A 19,942-nucleotide genomic window follows, 5' to 3' on the forward strand; every position below is an offset into this window, starting at 1 on the left:
AGGTGGGTACCCAGTTGAAGGATCTAGTATCAAAAGGAGACAGTTACTGGTGAGTGAGCATCTATTAGAAAATGGAATAGGTTAGTCCTGACGATCGGCCTGTCGCCTTTACATCATGAAATCTGGGAGATTATTGCAGTGATCCAGTTACTACTAAGCCTACTTTATTTGTGCTAGTGGCCGAGTTATTCATAGCAAATGGAAAAGTTTGTTACTCCATAAATATTTTGTCCATGAGCAACTGGGTTTCTCTAGGGCTAGACACCTGAAATTATTTTGGGGAAGAAAAACTGATTAATATGTAATTAACATGTTATTTTTGTTAAGGCTCTCTAATAATCCTTCCATCCATACTTGTTTGTTACTTGGTAGGGTCTAATATTCGTGTGTTATCTGGCTCTAATACTCATATATTCATTCCTATGGCTTGCTGCTGTATTTGACTCATGAACCAATTTCCTCATGAGCCATGCTAGCAGCTATGCGGGTATTCCTTTCAGATATTTTAAAAGAAGCATGCACTGATATGACTGCTTCCTTGCAGAATACGGCCTACCTGACAAGGTCAAGAAGGCCTTCATTTTTATCATTTTGCAAATTGTATAAAACAGAATTGGTCAGAAGGATGTTTTTTGTAAAGGAAATATGGTGGTAGTAAAATGGAATTGTTCAGGAAGACATAGAAATGAGCTGTAATTTCAAAGTCTGAACAAATGTAGGCTGTTTTTAGAAGTATTACATTGTTTACTGCCCTATTATATTGTTTCTATCACTTTGTTCTCTAGTTTTGTCATCTACTTATTACATTATTTGTTGTCTGTATTTTGCTAGCTTTTCTGAATTGCTTTCTAATTCGAGAGCCTGCCTTGAGTCTCAGTGAGAAAGGCAGACATTAAGTAAAACATTAAATACTGTTATAATGGCTAAACTGTAAATTACTATCTGAAGGACTGTCGTTTCTCATATGTTCCTGCCCAGGAATTTAGATCACAGGGTGAGGCCCTCCTCGCTCCTTTGTCAGATATACAAGAGACTTTAAATCTAACTTTAAATCTCATGTCTTCCATTTATAGCTTCTTGCTTTCTCTATAAAGGTAAAGGTATCCCCTGTGCAAGCACCGAGTCATGTCTGACCCTTGGGATGACGCCCTCCAGCATTTTCATGGCAGATTCAATACGGGGTGGTTTGCCAGTGCCTTCCCCGGTCATTACCCTTTACCCCCCAGCAAGCTGGGGTACTCATTTTACCGACCTCGGAAGGATGGGAGGCTGAGTCAACCTTGAGCCGGCTGCTGGGATTGAACTCCCGACCTCATGGACAGACAGCTTCAGACAGCATATCTGCTGCCTTACCACTCTGTGCCACAAAAGGCTCTAATATATAATCTTTAATATGAAAAAGAATTACTGCTACAGTTGTTCCCTGGGCAGGTCATATCATACACAAACTGGAATATAAAGAAGATCTGAGCAATTCCTGCCTAGGAATTAAGGTCACTGGGAGAGACACCCCCCCCCAACTGTCCTATCAAAGAAGCTGATTTACTTGAGGACATAAAGAGAAGGCCTTTTCAGTGGCAGCCCCACAGTAATAGAACAGCCTCCCCTGGGAAGTGTGCCTGGCCTCCTCACTTTCGATCTTCAGAAGTCAGTTAAACAGAATTTTATTCAGGACTGCAGATGACTGAATTAGTTTTTGTTTACTGATAATACTAATTAAATAGTAAATTTTATGAATAATGGTTACTTTATTTACATTGTAAGGCACCTTGGGATGCACAAAGTAGAAAGGCAGCTAATAAATGCTTTAAATACTGCAGGAAGGATAACAACATTGTAGTTGTGATGGTACCTTTTAATAAAAGGATTGATTTATGCTGCATTCTTCATAGTGGAATATACTACGCTAAGCTGCATCTACCTCTTTTTCCTTTTTACAAAATAGGTTAGGTGGACCTGATCCTCTGGACTACGTCAGTATGTACAGGAACTTGGGGAGTCCAGCATTAAACGTTCCTGAACACTGGCACTATGTAAGCTTTGGACTGAGTGATTTGTATGGCGACAACAGAGTACACGAGTGAGTCCTTTTTTCATTTACTGTGGATTGGTTTCTGAGTTGGGGTATCTGTGGGCTCATCCGGTCTATTTAACTGTTAACAGTTTATATTTAATTGTTCATACTGCTGAGCTAGAAGCTGACCTATCTATGGCAATTAATGTGGCATAGGTTTAGGCAACTGTTCATCAGTATATCCAGTGCTTGTAAACCCCTAGAATACAACATGATTGCCTATATAATGGTGAGAGTCTGCTAGAGGCACAGCTTCGCCGGGCACAACGACTTAGTGACTGGTCATGCCCGTTAACAAGTGCAGTGCAAAGACACGGGGTTTTGAAATGAATAAATTTAGTATGCACTAGAATATTTGTATTACAAATGGATATAGAAAGTTGTGTGACTGTTAATTTGTTAAAATATTTGTATTTCACCTTTCTTAACTAAGTGTATACCTTTCATAAAAATATGCAGACTGAAATATAGCTGCCCTCTTTTTCCTGGTTTGCAGTTTGTGATACGAGTGTAGATTTTATATTCTGCTTAAATGTAAATATTTTTTATAGTTTCTTTACAAAAGTGAATTGTTTGTAAAGAGATAATTGCTGATTATAAGTGTCCTTTTCAATTAAATGTTTTGTAAAGGTGCTTTGTGCAGTGAAGGTGCTTTGTGCAGTAATGGCAAACAAATTTAATAGTCTTCAGTTTAACAGGATAGAGTTTAATTTTATGGCTGCATTGTTTAAAAGGGATGAAATTCCCTTCTTTTTTAATCCATAGTTTATTATTTGCAGCATTCCATTTGTCTCCTTATTTGACTTTCTGATACAGAGTAAGAACTGATAGAACAGTCATGACAGTCTGTCACTGTTGAATGTTCCCAGTTTTCACATATTTGCTTAAGGCAGTTTTGTGAATCTTAAGTATTTTCTGCATATGCTGTATATCCTTCCTCCTTCATGTGCAGCATCAAGGCACATGTTCATAGTTCCTATTCTCTGTTGGTGGTAGACCTCCCTTGAAGCCAGGGCCACCTCATGGAATTTTTTTTTTTTGTCTAGAGTGTGTTTGGCTTAAAAATGTCATTTGTTTAAGGTAGTTAATGTAGGAGACAGGCCACCTACAGAGAGGCTGCCTTGCAATGTTTAAACTCACACAGTCTCTGGAACTAAAACACTTCCCTATTGTTAAAGATTTTAGAACTGGATACTTAAAAAAAAGTGTGGAGGGAAATGTCTTTTATGTTTACAGCATAGTAGTTAAACTTACAAGGAGGGCTGGTTTTAATAAAAGGAATGTTACTAAGTTTGGCTTTGGGCAAAGCTAGCCACAGCATATCTTCCTATACATCCTTTGAGAATAAGTTCCTCTGCCTTTCAGTGCAAAAGATTTCCCCAATAATAGTGATTGGGGTGTGGGGAGGAAAGAGACACTGGTATAAATAGTGTAGTTTGTGAATGGTTGATATATATATGTTGGCACTTTTGTTATCTATATGAATGCTGCTTCTGACTTATTCTTCCTTTGGCTCATTTACTGTCCTGAGACACTGCCAGCCCTGCACTTCTGGCTAGACTACTAACTTCTAGTTTAGAAGGAGGTACTTCTTGCTGAGACCTTCTGGATCCCTGAGATATTTGGCAGCTGCATGCTAGCACCTATCCTATTATTTTCTTAATCATGGAGTTCTGTACCTCTGCAGTGAAAGTACTGAAGCTGGTTCCCTGCTTGTTTTCCATGTAACTGCAAAACGTTGGACCCCCAAAGCTGCTGGTTTCATGGTCTTGTTCTAACAGATTTATTTGTGCTTGTTTATAGGCTCTGCAGGAATGGAAAGAATTCTTTCTTTTTGTAGCAGGTCTCTCAGCTGACTATTTGCAGCATTTTCAGTGAGGCCAAGGAAGGAAGATTTATTAGGTCTTGCACATTCTCCTCTGTCAACTAATTTGTGCAAAAAATATTGGGTGAAATATTGGGGGAGGCAAAGGAGATTTGGTGATGCTTGACAGTCCTGATAATTTGTGCCCTGCGTCAGTGATATAATGCTTCTCCAGGTCCCAGTGTGAGATGATGACAAATGTGAATTTCTCTAGTATATAAAAAATTGATGTAGTATGTAACATTGTGAAACTAGAAAGCAATTTTGCGCATTTCAAAGAACAGATTCTTTCTAAATTGTTGGTTAGTATAATGCCTGTATATAGGCATATCTGTGGTTTCACTATCACTAAATTTTAAAACTATACTTAAGGAAGGACTGCACATCGGGATTTGAAGTCAGCTTTTCTGTTCATGGTTTGCATTAAACATTGTTAAGCATCTATTTTGAACAGACCTATTATAGAATTCTTTGTTTTGGGCGTTGTTGTTGTGCTTTTTATAAATGCTAGCTAGATCTACTTCTTAGTTGTTGAAGTGGCCCACTATTTTCTTAGTCCTTTTCTTCCATATGGTCTTATATTTTACTTTTTCAATAACAGTTTGAATGAAGCTGTCAAAAGTTAAATACAAAATTAAAGGTAAAGGTATTCCCTGTGCAAGCACTGGGTCATGTCTGACCCTTGGGGTGACGCCCTCTAGTATTTTCATGGCAGACTCAATATGGGGTGGTTTGCCAATCATCACCTTTTACCCCCCAGCAAGCTAATTAGACAATACGAAATTGATAAAGGTAGGTAGATAGTACTGGTGACTGCAAATCAGTCTTTTTCAGCCTTTTGACTGTAGAGTAACCCCTGAAAAATTGTGCAGGCTTCGAGGTTACTCTACAGTGATGTCAACTGGCCAGCCTCCCTGCCATGCCCCTGGAAGTGACATGTCAACAGAAATGACATGTCATCCCTCCCTCTCCCTCTAACCCACCCATCTAGAGTAAAAAACAACAACAACAATACCCATCCAACTTCAAGAAGACTCAACTGGCTGGAGAGTGGCGACCAACACTGCCCGAATCTCAGGAACTAAATGTCAGGCCACCGAGGCCCCATTTCCCACAACTGACGCAACTCCTCTGGCATAAAACCTAGGAACCCATTGTGGTAGGAACTTATTGGTGCATTATCAATGTGATTGATGTGTAAGATATAGAAATTTAAAATAGATTAAGACTTTAAAAATATTTTTGAACACAACTTTATTAAATATCATTTCATTGAATAGCTGTATTAGGTCCTATTTTCAGCTTGTGTTTTCTTCTACGGTCTCTCTCTGGCTCCACTTTAGAAAAGGCATTCTTCCCTATGCTGGCAAGAAAGGGAAAGATAGAAACTGCATGTGTTAACAATTAACTTTAATCAGATGGCGGTGTTTGTTTTTTTAATCAGGGACACTTTTTAAATAGACCAAAATTATAACCAATTAATACGCTCCAATACACTGGAGTTGCAGTACTAGATATTGTTGAATTGCTGTTATGTTTGAGCCCCAAATAACTTGTATAATAATCTTATGAGTTCACAGAAGAGTATAAACATTTTCACCAAAGAAATGGTGGAGAAATCTGATATTGCCCTGGATATTTCAGTGTTTTCTTAAATGTAAATACTGTTCCTTGGGTAATTTAGCATTGATCTTCCTCAGCTGGCTACCAGGTGAGTCAAGGGGATTTATCAACAGACCAATCTTAAAATAAAATATTATTTAAGGCTTAGACTTCACATTAATGGAAAATCTGTGATTCTTTCCTCCATGATTTCTTTTAACCAAAAGCTGCCTGGGTTATAGTGGGTGTGAACAGAAGGGGACTGAGAAGGATTAATCCTTTCCCTTCTGGTCCCTTTTCAGCTGACAATTACCATTGCTTTTTCATATGGATTATGTATTGGTGTGTGATTTTGAGGTGTAAGAACAGAAAGAGCCTATTTGCATGCCTTTCTTCTGCTCATACGCAGCGTGCCCCAGGCATTGTTAGAAAGCAAAACATAACACAACATGTAGCTTTTGCCTAAGGGAGCAAATATATGCAAAATAAATGAAGATATTGGTTTCATATAATTTGGCAGTGTAGCAACATCATCTTAATTTTAAGTTCCTATGTGCTAACAGTGTACAGAGAATGTTTACTTTACAGTGATGTAAGAGAAGATCTACTATAAATAATCACAAAACGTTTTCTTCTGTCTTTAAACGTTTTACACTAAATTAAAAATGACATAAGCAAATATGGCAGAGTAATTCCTGCTGTGATCTTTGCATTAAAGTATAGACATCACCCTTTTTATACACAAAAGTAAGAATGTGATGATCCACCCTTCCATAGGTCAACAATATTCTGGGACTCCTTAACTTGGGAAGTAATGGTAGACATTACTGAATGGGATTGAACTGGATGGTTTAAATGGGTCTTTAGTCCACTTTTAAATCTGTGATGTGTATGTTGGCACTGTTTTAGCTTCTGAAAACAAAGTTCAAATTACACTGAAAAATTGCCCTGAAGTGCTGCTTGTGCTTCCTCTAATAACTGTAGAGTTGCCCGTTACAAAAACAATGTTTTTCAGGTGATCTTTTCACATAATGTTTACACATAGGGCTCTATCCCTAAGAAATAAATGCACAGTGTGCTGTTCTCCTGTTCAGCAGGAAACCGTTTTCTCATGTTTTACTTTCAGTAACGCAGCCATCATGCGCTGGAGTGTACAGGAAATTAATTACCTACTAATGTGAGAATGTAAGCATTTTGGCAAAGAGCTTTGACTTTTGAACTAGAAAACTCTGAAAACTGGAGGTTAAGGCAAAGATTAGTGTAGTTTTGATGTTCTTAAAGTTATTTCTGTGAGTATTGAAGTGGGGGATGATGGACTTTTTCCTGTTAATCTTCTGTAAAGGTTTTGATAGACTACAGACTAGGAGAGCACTAGTAGATAATGCAGGAAACTATTAATATCCCCCAAAGCAAGGGATTTTTCTACTGAGGTAACTAAATATAACAATCATTACAGCTGTATCCTTCATAGACAAGGAGGCATCAGAGATCAGCCCCAAATTCCTGGCCACAGGTACAGCCATAAGCCACACCCCATCCAGGCAGGGGAGGTGCGTTTCCTGGTCCTGCCCCCTTCTACCCAGCCACAGGACCTCCATCTTGGAGGGGTTGTGTTTCATGTGACTCTGCCTGAGCCATCCAGATACAGCTCCCAGATATCTGGGAAATGTTTCCAGGGGGAGTCTGGCCATCCATCCATCAGGAGATAGAGCTGGGTGTCATCAGTGTATTGATGACACCCCAGCCCAAAGCCCCAAACCAGCTGTGCCAGAGGGCACATATAGATGTTACAAAGTGTGGGGGAGAGTATTATCCCCTGTGGCACTCCATAGGGGATCGCAAAGGGGCCAAACAACTCTTCCCCCACTGCCACCCTCTGTACGGTGCTGGAAAAAAGACCAGCCACTGTAAGGCTGTCTCCCTAATCCCAGTTCTGGCGAGGAGGTGGGATAACTCATGGTTAACCACAACGAATGTGGCTGACAGATTGAGCAGCATGAGGATAGCCAAAACTCCATGATCCAGATAGCACCAAAGATCGTCCATCAGGGTGACCTGTGCTATCTCCACCCTCTGGCCAAGATAGAAGACCAACTGTTATGGGTCAAGGGCCAAAATTTCCTCCAGGAAAGCCAGGAGCTGGTCCTTAGCTGCCCTCTCAACCACCTTACCCAGAAACACAAGGTGCGAGACTGGGTGGTAGTTGGTGGAGTCCTGTGGATCCGTTTTTTTTTTCTTTTTCAGAAGAGGGCAGACCACTGCCTTCTTTCAGCCCTTTGGGGAACTCTCCCAATTTCAGAGAGAGGTTAACAATATCCCTTAAGGAGCTTCCTATCCGTCAGTCGCCCAATTTGAGCAGCCATGACGGACAGGGATCCAGATGGCAAGTGGTTGCCCTCACCAACCGCAGCAACTTGTCCACCTAAGTTAAAGAGAGCCATCTGAAGCCATCAAACATCACCTCCCATCTGAAGTCATCAAACATCACAGATCATGGCAGGAAAGTCCTGGCGGAGCGACAAGACTTTATTCGCAAAAAACCCTCACAGCTCAAGTCCAATTTACTATTATTTTACTACCGTGAGTAACCCATGACCAAGGTGCTCTTGGACCTGTGTACATTGCTGCCCCCCTATTATTGAACCTCCTCCCACTGCTACATCTCTCACCTAACCTAAGCCCTCCCTCTTATCCCACCCCCTTCCCTAACCTAATCCACAACAACCGGTTAGTCCCCTACTAGGCTCAGGCTCAGGATCCCACCTGTACCAGGGGCTCTCTTGATCCCTTCACCCAGTAACATAATCTAAGGCTTAACTAGCCCCTCTCTAAGCCAGCCTCTCTCCTATCGCACTATAGTAGACCAGCACAGTCCTCTTGATTTAATTCCTTTGTTGAAGGTGATATGCAACAATATATGCCTTTCTGAAGATTTATTTGTATTTATCTAGCAAAGCAGTATGTTTAATATTAAAATATCTGTCTGGGTTTAACCTGGGAAATGCAATATGCTTCCATTATTTCTGCAGTTAAAATATGGAATCATCTAGTGTGTGGCAGTATTCCTGGCTAGTAGATTCCAAGAATTTCCTCCTTTTCCAATGACTGGGGAAGGCACTGGCAAACCACCCCATATTGAGTCTGCCATGTAAACGCCAGAGGGCGTCACCCCAAGGGTCAGACATGACCCAGTGTTTGCACAGGGGATACTTTTACCTTTACCTTACTTGTCTAATAGGGAGGCAGGGTCTATTTCAGACATAGAATTGTTGTAAAGTTAGAATATAAGGAGACAAAAACAGTGAAATCTACAAAAATATCGAACATATCATTTTTTTCTTATCCAAAAACTTGTAAATCATTAATATTACTTTTCTTGTGTTGAAATTCCTTCCCTTTAGCATTATTAATGCACAAGCCAAAATAACTGCAAGTGAACATGAGCTTTTTACAGACTGTTCTTAAAAACACAATATTAATATTTATTTCCTTCCATTAGGTTAGATGTGCTTGTTAAATATGTTTTATGCATACATTGTATTTCTAAAAGATTGTGTAGACTTTGTAGTTCTAAAAGATTTATTTTATGTTCATGTGTAAATCCTGCCATTCAGCCTACCAGGGACCATCAGGCATATCAATGATCAAATAATGATTAAAATAATCAAAGAATAACTGCAATAATAAAACAACAGAAACAGTGATCAGTGTCTCAAGTCATCTGTAACATTAATAAAGCCTGACTGGAGTTCTGGAAGGAATTGGGACTCATCACCTATCTGAATGGCAGTCCGTCCAACTAACGGCCAATCAGGTTGGCTCTCCTGCCGCTGGCGGCATTCCCCTCCAACTTCTTCCATGTGGAAGAAGTCCCAGCCCACGGTAAGCCAGGCAGTAAGCGGGAGCTGGGGGGAGGGCCTGAGACTGTGAACCTGGGAGAAAGGGGAGCCCACCTCCACCAGCGCTCCAAGCAGCCCTGGCAGTGGCCTTGCCAGGCTTCAGCAGGACTGCCCAGGTCATGGGGGAGGGAGCCTGCCCCGTCAGCACTTCCTCCTGATCTGAACAGCCTTGGCTGTGGCCTCACCATGCGTTATCAGGGCTGCAGAGGGGGGGAATGAGCCCACCCCTGCCAGCACTCCCCCCACTCTGAGCAGCCCCAACCATGGCCTTACCAGGCTTTGGCAGACCTGCCTGGATCAGGGGGAAGGAAGGAGGAAGCTTACCCCCTGCGCCTCTCCTGCCCCAATCAGCCCTGCTGTGGCCTCACCAGGCCTCGGCAAGCCTGCCATGGTTGGGGTCAGGGAGAAAAAGGCTAGCTCCCACTGTATTTTTCGCACAGTGGCCTTTTCTGATCCTGCTTTGATAACAGTGCACTGGAAATAATGTTGTGTTATCATGACTACTAGTATAGAATTCAAGCATGAGTTTATGAATTTTGCTCATCTGTTTATAGTTTGACATGCAGCTTGTTGATTTAAATATCATGTTTTCATTTCTTGCTATGTAAGATTTTAAATTATATTATATTATATTTTAAATTATATTACCAGAAGCAAATAACAATTATTTAGAGTTGTTCTCAGGGTAGGATATGTCATAGGCAAAAAGGAGATCTGAAGAATTCCTGTCCAGGAATTAAGTTCACAGGCCTTTCTGACCATCCTGTCAATCAAAGAAGCTGGTTTGGTGGGTAAATAGAAGGGGCCTTCTCAGTAGCAGCCCCACAATTATGGAACTCCCAGAGAACCACACTTAGCTCCCTCACTTTCGATCTTTAGGACATTGTAGCGGATGGTTTTGTTTAAGGCTGTATATGATTAAATTATAAGCAGTTAAAAACTGTGATTTAAATTTTTTGTTTTTATGTATTTTATGTATGCTACTAGGGGCAAAGCCCGTTGTATCCAAGAATACAACGGGTGCTAGAGCTTTTCAGTGGGAAGAGAAAGGGGAGGAGTTGTCCAGTCTGTAAGGGGATGGGGTTGAATATGTGTGTTGTGTGGGAGGTTGTGATGGCATGGTGGCAAATGAGGGCATGGGTGTGGAGATATGGGTGTCAAGAACCTGTGGTTTGGAATGTTCATTGAGTGTGGGACAGGACTCACCTTTGGGAATTGTGGCATAGTGGTTAACAATGAGTTTTCCAGAGCCATGTGAAGGGAAAATCAGACTGGAGACTCTTCTTAGGGGAAGATTACAAGGCAACCAATTCCTCCCAGTTTTGCATCATTTCCCTTCTTGTGTGAATTAGACCACAGACACCGATATGCCCCTCTGCCCCTAATACACATGGGGTAGTCACAGTACACAGGTGTCCACCCTGTTCCTTCTTCTCCATTTTTTCACTGTTGATAAAATGTTATGTGCCCACATGCTTCTTTCATGATTGCTCCTTAGAAGAACAGATTTTTGTACCGTATTGTTTACTACCCAAGGGAGTCTCAAAGCGGTTTACAAACCCCTTTTCCCTTCATCTCCCCACAATAATAATCCTGTGAGGGATGTGGGGCTGTGAGAGGTCTGAGAGAACTGGGAATGGGCCGCAGTGACCCAGCAGGCCTCAGGTGTCTCAAAGCATTTTCCAATCGTCTTCCGTTCCTCTCCCCATAGCAGACTCCCCATGAGGGAGGTGGGGTAGAGAGCCTCACATGGAAGGTGTCAACCCCAAGAGGAAGACTCTCTGTGCACAGCAGTCTTGACCTTAGTAAGGTTTTTTATACTGTTTTTTTTTTATTTGCCAGGCCAAGGTTGAAAAAGTCTCTTCAGTTCTCATGTCTCTCCAGCCATTTACTTGTTAACTATTTACAGTTTCAGGCTGTAAATATTTATTTAGATCTTCCTGCACTTTCCACAGGACTGATGCTGGTCTCCCTGTCCACGCCCCAGAATACAAACAGTTGCTGGTAAGGGCTGGCCATAGCCCATAGTCCAGGAGGGACACACCGGCACCACTCCCTCCCAACTGCAGGCAAAAGTGGCTCCTTTGAAGGCTGGACTCTGAGGCATTGTACGATTTTGAAGTCCCACCTCCAAACCTCCAGGAATATTTCCAACCAGGGGTAGCCAACCTTCAGGTGGGACCTGGAGAGCTCCTGGAATTACAGCTCACCTGCAGAGTATAAAGATCAGTTCCTCAGGCAGAAAGGGCTACTTTAGACAGGATTGTGATAGAGAAGAGACATTTAAGGCTTCCCATTTAAGGTTGTTGTTGAATTTAAAAGGTTGTTGTGCAGATGAAACAGGAAACAAAAGAAACTCTGCAACAGTATCCAGTTTCGTCTGCAGAATAATGCTGTGCAGTAGGCCTCAAATCTGCAGAGAGTTGCAAAGAAGAAAGACACATGGCTTGGCTATGTCTAACCCATGGGCCGTAAGTGAGAAGGGGCTTTTCTGTGGCCCCCCTGTCAGCCTACTGTTTGGCAGAAGGGAAAAGTCCCCCCCCCTCAAAAAGAAGGCCCTCAGGCTCCCCTGCGTTGCTCTTGGAAATGCCTCCCTCCCCTCATTCAGAGCCTGTCAGAGGCTCCTTCGCAGCAGGCCTGAAGGGGGGGGAGGGGGAGCACTCTGCAGCCTCCGGCCAGCTCTGTCAGTATTCTGAGGCAATTTACAGTTGGACATGACAGTTAGGAAAGCCTTGGGGTGAAAAGGGCTGGTGCAGCCTGTCCAAGCCTCTGTTCTCATTCCCCTTGGCAGCCCTGCTGACCTCCTCTCCCTGCAGTGGTCAGGAGCAGACTGGCAGCAATGTGTCCTGATTGCCCTGGAACTCTGGTCTGTCCTGGTGAGGGCCCAATCAGAAGGCGCTTTGCGCCTTCCGATTGGCCCCTCCACTTGTCAGTCCGGGGCCAAGGGGCCAATCCGGGAGTTTTGATCATGGACCCAGCCCACCCCAACCCTTCTTACTGCTTTATTAAGAGGGACAGATATTTTATGTTTTTATCTGCTATATATGGTAAGCCACCATGTCAATATGGAAAGGCCTTTAAGAAACACTTTAAATAACCTGTATTTTAATGTTTTTTAAAAAATTCACAGAATATAAATATTTTGAGTGTGCAAGACAGAAAGAATGAGTGGTTGCAGTGAGGAGAGGGAAGCAGGTGAAACTGTTCTTTCTGTTGATTCTGCCAGCAAATCTTGCATGTTGTTCATGATTTTTGTTCATACTTGTCCCCTTATCACCTAATTTTGTATCAACTCTATCATTTCTTGCTCCTGAGTAGGCTGTGACTAGATGTCATGGCAGCTGTTGTGAAACGAGTTTAATCCTTTTGTGGGTTTTTTTTCTCCTTTGTTTTACTTTATAAAATATACAGTAGAGTGATGATGGTAGAGTGCAGTTTTCAGTTTACAATTCATTTTTCATTGTGAGTGATATGTCACTGTGACTCTTCTGTTTTCAATTTCCTCCAGGTTTACTGGGCCAGATGGGCCAAGTGGTTTTGGATTTGAACTGACATTTCGACTTAAGCGTGAAACCGGGGAATCTGCACCACCTACGTGGCCAGCAGAGTTAATGCAAGGCTTAGCTAGATATGTCTTCCAATCAGGTACTGTAACTTTAAATTGTTTAGTTTGTAGTTAATTGTTAATAGATCACCTGATTGTTTTGACAGCTGGGTATATTTATTCATTTTGTCACCATGTGACAATCTTAATTTCTAATAGACTGGAGATCATTTTATTTCACAAATTAGTTCTAGTATATGGGAATTTGAAATGCTTTTTCTAGTTGGTTTATGTATTGTGTGTGTGTGTGTGTGTTTTAATTTTGGCAAGTGTAGCCTAAAAGATTTCAAATGTTTATGGTTCCATAAAATTTCGATAGTTAATTGTGTAAAGTAAGCTGATAGGGACTGCCTTCTATGTAGAGCAGGGCTTTTGCTGTTGAATATTAGTTCCTGGTCATGAATCCCGCACTAATTCCCTACTCCAGTGATGAGTTTCAATGGACAAATAAGTATTTTACTTGTGTGAATAATTAAAAGTGTATTTAAAGAGATTATAGAAGGGCTGGATTTCATGGAACTACTAAATTTGATCATTTCCCCCCTTCCCCAGATTGTGAAGATATTTATCTCCAGAGCCACAAGTCCTTCATAATGCTGAAATTTATCATATTTTTTCCCAGGCTTTAAACATCAATTTCTGCATTGTGTTTCCTGAAATGTGGTATTTTTCAGATACTGCAGTGTTAACGCTCATACTTCACCACAACCATCATGGAAAAATCAGATTCTCTTTATGATAACCTTATGTATGTACTCGTATGCTGCCCTTCCCCGCAGCACAACTTTCCTGGCCATTTTCTCACCAATGTAGTTTTCAGGGTTGTTTTTTGTTTTGTTTTGTTTTGTTTTTTTGAAGACACCCTAATAAGACTAACACAAATATATTATTGAGAGAATTATCTGCAACCATCTGCTGATCACAGATACATGTTTAAACAGGTTTTGTTTTAAATAAACCTGTGTATATATGGACTGGAACCTTAGCAGAAATACATTTTTACTTAATCTTGTATTCTGCCAGTGACAGCTAATTAGCCTTTGCTCCTAAATTAGTTTCACCATAGAGTTCCTTTAATGTGTTAAAGCAAAAGTTAGTGTAGATTATTCCCTTTTGTTTTCCACATTCTACTTTTCTCCAAACTTTCTATATTGCTCTTATGTTCAGAATTTGGATAGATTTGTCATAACATTTGGAGCTGTAAGATTCTAAGTAGAGCTCTGGAGTACAGATCAAAATCCTTTAGTATATATATGTTCAGTTTTGTTGCTAAATTTATTTACATGATTTATAACCTCACCTTTTCCCAGTGTGTGGAAACCCAAGGCAGATAAAAAGTTTCCTGGTAATAAATTTTTTCTTAATTGTAGTTTTGCTAGTTATTGTTAGGACTTCCTTAGAAAAGCTGATCTTGCATGCCACTATATGGTGAGTTAGGGACTCACATTCAACCCTTAACATTGGATTTACTGGCTCTTACGGATTTAAATTGGCCTTCATATCATTTTTCACATGGGTGGTTTTCTGTAGTTTAATTGAGCAGTCAGTGTGAATTTTGTGGTTTGTGTGGAGGAAAAGAGACATTTTTTAAGTAGTCAGCGCTCCAATAGACACAAACAGGTGGGTCTCCTACAGAGACATTAGCATTTGAAAACCAGCTCCAAACAGCTAGGATTTCCCAGGAAAAGGAGTCTGGGTAGCAAAACGCAGGGATCGATCAGCATAGAATTGAGTGAGCATTTGAGATGCAGAATATTGTGACAGAAAGACAAGCCAGAAGAATAAGGGCCTTTTGTGGCTTTGTTTCATTTTGAAGAACTGTGACTGCAAGGCTTACATCATTAAAACTGTTAATCAGCAGTATTCGGGCTGATGTTCTATCTGATCTTGAAAATATTGGAAAATAAAATTGTGGAGACTTTAAGCTGGAAGAGAATGCTTTAAAGCAGTCTTTATTGTCTATTTGGGGTTTTTGTGTGTGTTTGTGCGCAAAAGTCTTGAAATTTGTGTAGATAATCTGAATCTACGGGTTGTTACAAGTCTATGGTTAGTACTGTATTCTGCAGCGTATGAAATGGTTTATCACATTTAGTGTTAGGCAACTCTTATCTGATTCTTTTACTTTCCACATCTGTGTGTTAATCAGGAAACATTTCCTTTACTTATGTCAACACTTCAGTTCTTTACACCTTGCCCTTGAGCCAAGTTTCTCTAGCTCATTGATGATAAAATGTGAGGAAAGCCTTCCTGGGCAGTCATGAAGCATTTCCAAAAGAAAACTTGCACCCCTTCCTGCCATTATTTTAAGTCTACAATACATCACAGTGCAGTACAAATATTTACCTCATCCTTTATGTTGATCATTTTTAGCCTGCAAGCACATATGGAATTCTGACACAGCACTGTGGGCACAGATAGAAAATAGCTGCCACAAAATGGTTGTCACAGGAGGGGGAGCCAGCCACAAAATGGTCAACATGGCTTGACATCAGTAACACGTAGAGTCTTGTGCTGTGGTGACTGCAATGGTTACCTAAAATAGAACTGTCTTCTGAATTTATGATGAGGGAAATAGCTATTCTAGGAGGCAGTAAGCTACGTGAGAGGGGCAACAAGCAAGAAAACTCCATCAATGTATATAAAGAGAGTAGCTGGGCAAAAAACTTAGGCAGAGGCAGTTTTAAAAAAACAATAAAAGATTTTTTAATTAAAAACTAAAGGATTCTAACAACAGACATTCAAGTTTTAACTAAACACAGTCATACAGAGGAAGCAAAAGAGGTGATCAAGTGCAAAAGGGGGTTAAGTGTGGGTCAAAGAAAGTTATAATTGCTGTTGGACATGTGGAAAAGAGGCCAGAAGGAGCAGGAGCCTGCCTGAAAGCTGGGTTTCGTGCATGAAAAGCCTAGCATGAGAACAGGGATGACTTCTCTTTTTATAGCAAATTTTGTACTGGGGGGCTAGGAGCAGGGCACGGAAGCCTATGACAATGCATCAGGATTAATTGGGCAGTATTAAAGAAATGGAAATGTTAACAGGTAACCGGATTATGACAATGAAGCCTTAATGGGCTTATTGGGAAGATTTCCAATAATGCTTCAGGTGTTGGTAATTTTTTAAATATTGGCCGGGAGGGGTGTCCAGGTGTGGTGGACTCTCTCTTAATGGGAACTTGAAATATGCTATGAAAGGGACAGAATACCTGACCTTTAAGGAATCTGATGTTGCATGTCAATTGCAGCAACATTAAAAATTAAAATTCTCAGAAACTGGAAAAGAAAACCAATCTCACTTTAAAGCCATTTTTAGGTATATATCATGTATATCTGTTTTTTTAGTTCTGGTCTTCAGACCCCGGATAATATTTTTAATTTTGCTTTTATTTAAATGGGTTTTGAGCAGTTTACCTCTTGATTTAGACGTGATTTTTAAGAAACTAATTTCCCTATTAATCTCTCATCTGTTCAGGAACTGGTTTATTCTGAGGCCTAGTAAAATCATGTAAGTGTCTCTGAAAATTTAAGATCAAGCTGACTATAGTTTCAGAGAGTAAGTTAAGGGAGATGGGAGTTGACACAGATGCTAGGGAGATCATTTGGCCTAACAATTTCAAGGCCAAAGAATCCCAAGAGAGAATGTGGCTTATGTTTGGAACAAGTTAATGCAAGAACTCATGGATTTGAGAAGATGTTTATTTGACTGGACCCTATATAGATGCTGAGTACATGATCTTATTACAACAACTGATCTCTTAAATCCCTTTTCCCCTTACAGAAAATACATTTTGTAGTGGTGACCATGTATCATGGCACAGTCCTCTGGATAACAGTGAATCTAGGATCCAGCATATGCTACTGACTGAAGATCCACAAATGCAGCCAGTTCAGACGCCATTTGGGGTTGTTACTTTCCTTCAGGTATAGTAATTGGACCATTAGTCTAATCATTACTTTCAAGATCAGCAGTAATTCAGGACCTTGGATTAATGATGTTATATGTTTTAGGTCTGTCACATTTCTTCTTCATACATATGAACATCCGTATCAGATACAATCCTTGTAAATTGGCCCCCTATTTGTCCTGCTTGAACCTTGCCTCAGTGGTCCACTTGAGAGTCATCTCCAGATTGGACTACTGTAATACACTCCATGTAGGGCTATCCTTGAAGGGCTATCCTTGGAAGGGCTGTGTAGGGCTATCTTGTGTAGGGCTATCCTTGGAAGCTAGTCCAGAATGCAGCTGCCAGGCTGTTGATTGGTTCTCCATGGTCAGCTCATATAATTCCTATCTTATGTCAGCTGCACTGGCTCCCAGTTCGTTTCTGGTGCCAATTCAAGGTGTTGGTTTTATTTCACCAGCCAATGCCTCATTTCATAAATGTTTGGCTGTATCAATCTGTGAACAGCCTGAGTCAGCAAACTGTGGCAAGGATTTACATGCAGAGGTTGTTACTTCAACTCACTGCCCCTATTGAGAGAAGCTCAAGATGCAAACAAATGAAACGGATTTGTTAACATGCCCTAGTCCTTGATCCTCTTATTACAAAGTAATGCAGATGAACCTGGATTAGAGGACTGGGATGTACTGCAGAATCCCTTCCATTTCTGGAATTCTTCTAAATATTGACATCTGAGTTGGCCATTAATACCAGTCTTCAGATCTTCAAATCATAGTTTCAAATGCTAATATCGATCTGCCACAGAGATAGCATAGCAAACCATATGGTGGCAACTTGGAAATAAAAATGAGAATGATTGGGAGGAATTAAATAAGCATTTGGCACATCCCCATTTAAGACTTTGCTTATTTAAATTAAGCTTTTGTCCTTCCAACATGGTGTACTTGAGAGAAGGCTTCTGTGCATGTTGCACATACTATAGTCAATTCAGTTCAGTTTGTATTGCCTAGCAGGATCTCCATTCAAAGTGCTTTGCCCTTCTCTGTTTGCTCTAGATTGTTGGGGTCTGCACAGAAGAGCTTCATGCAGCACAGCAGTGGAATGGACAGGGTATATTGGAGCTACTTCGGACTGTTCCTGTGTAGGTACCTCCACCTGCTTTGAAACAATACAAAGTAGGAGGGGCGTTGTTAACTAAAGTGTGCTATAGAGAGATGCAATCATTTTGCATCTTATTTTGGTCAGAAGGTCCCAGATTATGAGAAAAAATGCCATATTGCACAGATGAGAAGTTATGAAACTAGGCAAATCTGCATGAAATTGTGTGTTTTTATTCTGACATAATCTCTTTGAGTTTTCTCTCCCCCCCCCTTTGGAATCAGTATCAGGCACTGGCTTGGATCCTGTAGATCAATTAGAATCATAGAATTAAAGGTAAAGGTAAAGGTATCCCCTGTGCAAGCACCGAGTCATGTCTGCCCCTTGGGGTGACGCCCTCTAGCGTTTTCATGGCAGACTCAATACGGGGTGGTTTGCCAGTGCCTTCCCCAGTCATTACCGTTTACCCCCCAGCAAGCTGGGTACTCATTTTACTGACCTCGGAAGGATGGAAGGCTGAGTCGACCTTGAGCCGGCTGCTGGGATTGAACTCTCAGCCTTAAGAGCAAAGCTTTCAGACGGCTGCCTTACCACTCTGCGCCACAAGAGGCTCTTAACATCATAGAATTGGAAGGGGCCATATAGATCATCGAAGCAGGATCAGCCTAAAGCAGGGGTAGTCAAAATGTGGCTCTCTAGATGTCCATAGACTGCAATTCCCATGAGCCTCTGCCAGCAATTTACTTGTAGCAAAAGTTCAGTAAAGTAAGATGACAGTTTTTACTGGCCAGTAGAAACCTGCCATTAGAGACAATTAGACTACACAACTTTTGAGGATTGTTCTAATTCTCTGTGCTGTGATATAAAGAGCCCTTGCTAATCATACTCTGTTCAGTTAAAACTGAGGCACCATTTATATGCTGCTGTATTTTATGAATTCAACAAGTATTTTGCATTGCCCAGGCAAGAATTCTAAAGTTTTACCTAATTTATACTCCACCTTTCTCCTAGTGAAGACCCAAAGTGGCCCACATCATTCTCTCCTCTTCTGTTTTATCCTCACAACAACATTTCTGTGAGGCAAGCTAGGCTGAGAATATATGACTGATCCAAGCCTACCTAGCAAGCTTCTATGGTAGAATGTGGTTCTCCCAGATCCTGGTCTGGCATTCTAAGCACTGTAACTCATTCAGAGCCCCAATTCTTTACTTTCTAATTTGTACTGGAACCTCAGAAATATCTTGGCAATGGTGACTTATTTTCTCTGGTTTTTGTTTTGTGCTTATAGAGCAGGAGGCCCATGGTTAATAACAGACATGCGGCGTGGAGAGACCATATTTGAAATTGATCCACACTTGCAAGTATGTGTTCAGCTACTCAGGTTTTTACTAACATGAGACTGGATCTCTTTGTCACACCGAATTGCATGGCTCTTTTTTCCAGTCTGTTTTCAGAAATGAAATGCACTTGAATTGGTGGTCATTGCTTACAGAGCTCACATACCATGGCGGAGAGTGTGATCTGCAGCATTGAGTGTGCCTGCAAACATTGCATGAACTTTCCTTGGGCATGGAGTAGCTGGGCCACAAGCCTGTTATGTATGATTGGAATGGAAGGAGGGGAGTGACACTCCTTATTCCCTCTTCCAGCTCTCTTTCTCATTAATATATGCACTAGTTTTGGTTGCTCGGAAAGTTCTGGCGGCTGTAGCTAGGTAGAGATGTAAAATTTCTGGAAATGCTGAAGATTGGTTAGAGGTGGAGAGTGACTGTGTGTTCTGCTGTTTCAAAAAAAAAATGGAATTTAGAATAGAATAACTAAAATCTTCCATAATCTTTTTGCTGATTTAGCTACGTTAAATGCATCACTTATGATTTACTACAACTTGCTATGGTAACTGTTT

At 41.0% G+C, this 19,942-nt stretch overlaps 1 protein-coding gene across 2 annotated transcripts in view; it reads left to right on the forward strand.

The window, feature by feature from the left end:
• The window catches only part of SUFU (SUFU negative regulator of hedgehog signaling), a 72,718-nt gene that overhangs the window by 11,334 nt on the left and 41,442 nt on the right, over window positions 1-19,942 (forward strand). For both annotated transcript variants that reach the window (XM_077349556.1, XM_077349555.1), the window contains exons 2-6: window positions 1,946-2,080; window positions 12,948-13,084; window positions 16,818-16,960; window positions 17,997-18,082; window positions 19,328-19,400. In XM_077349556.1, the coding sequence (XP_077205671.1) occupies window positions 1,946-2,080; window positions 12,948-13,084; window positions 16,818-16,960; window positions 17,997-18,082; window positions 19,328-19,400 (574 nt within the window). The remainder of the gene's footprint in view (window positions 1-1,945; window positions 2,081-12,947; window positions 13,085-16,817; window positions 16,961-17,996; window positions 18,083-19,327; window positions 19,401-19,942) is intronic.

The sequence above is a fragment of the Paroedura picta genome, chromosome 8 (assembly GCF_049243985.1).
Source record: "Paroedura picta isolate Pp20150507F chromosome 8, Ppicta_v3.0, whole genome shotgun sequence".
NCBI lineage: Eukaryota > Metazoa > Chordata > Lepidosauria > Squamata > Gekkonidae > Paroedura > Paroedura picta.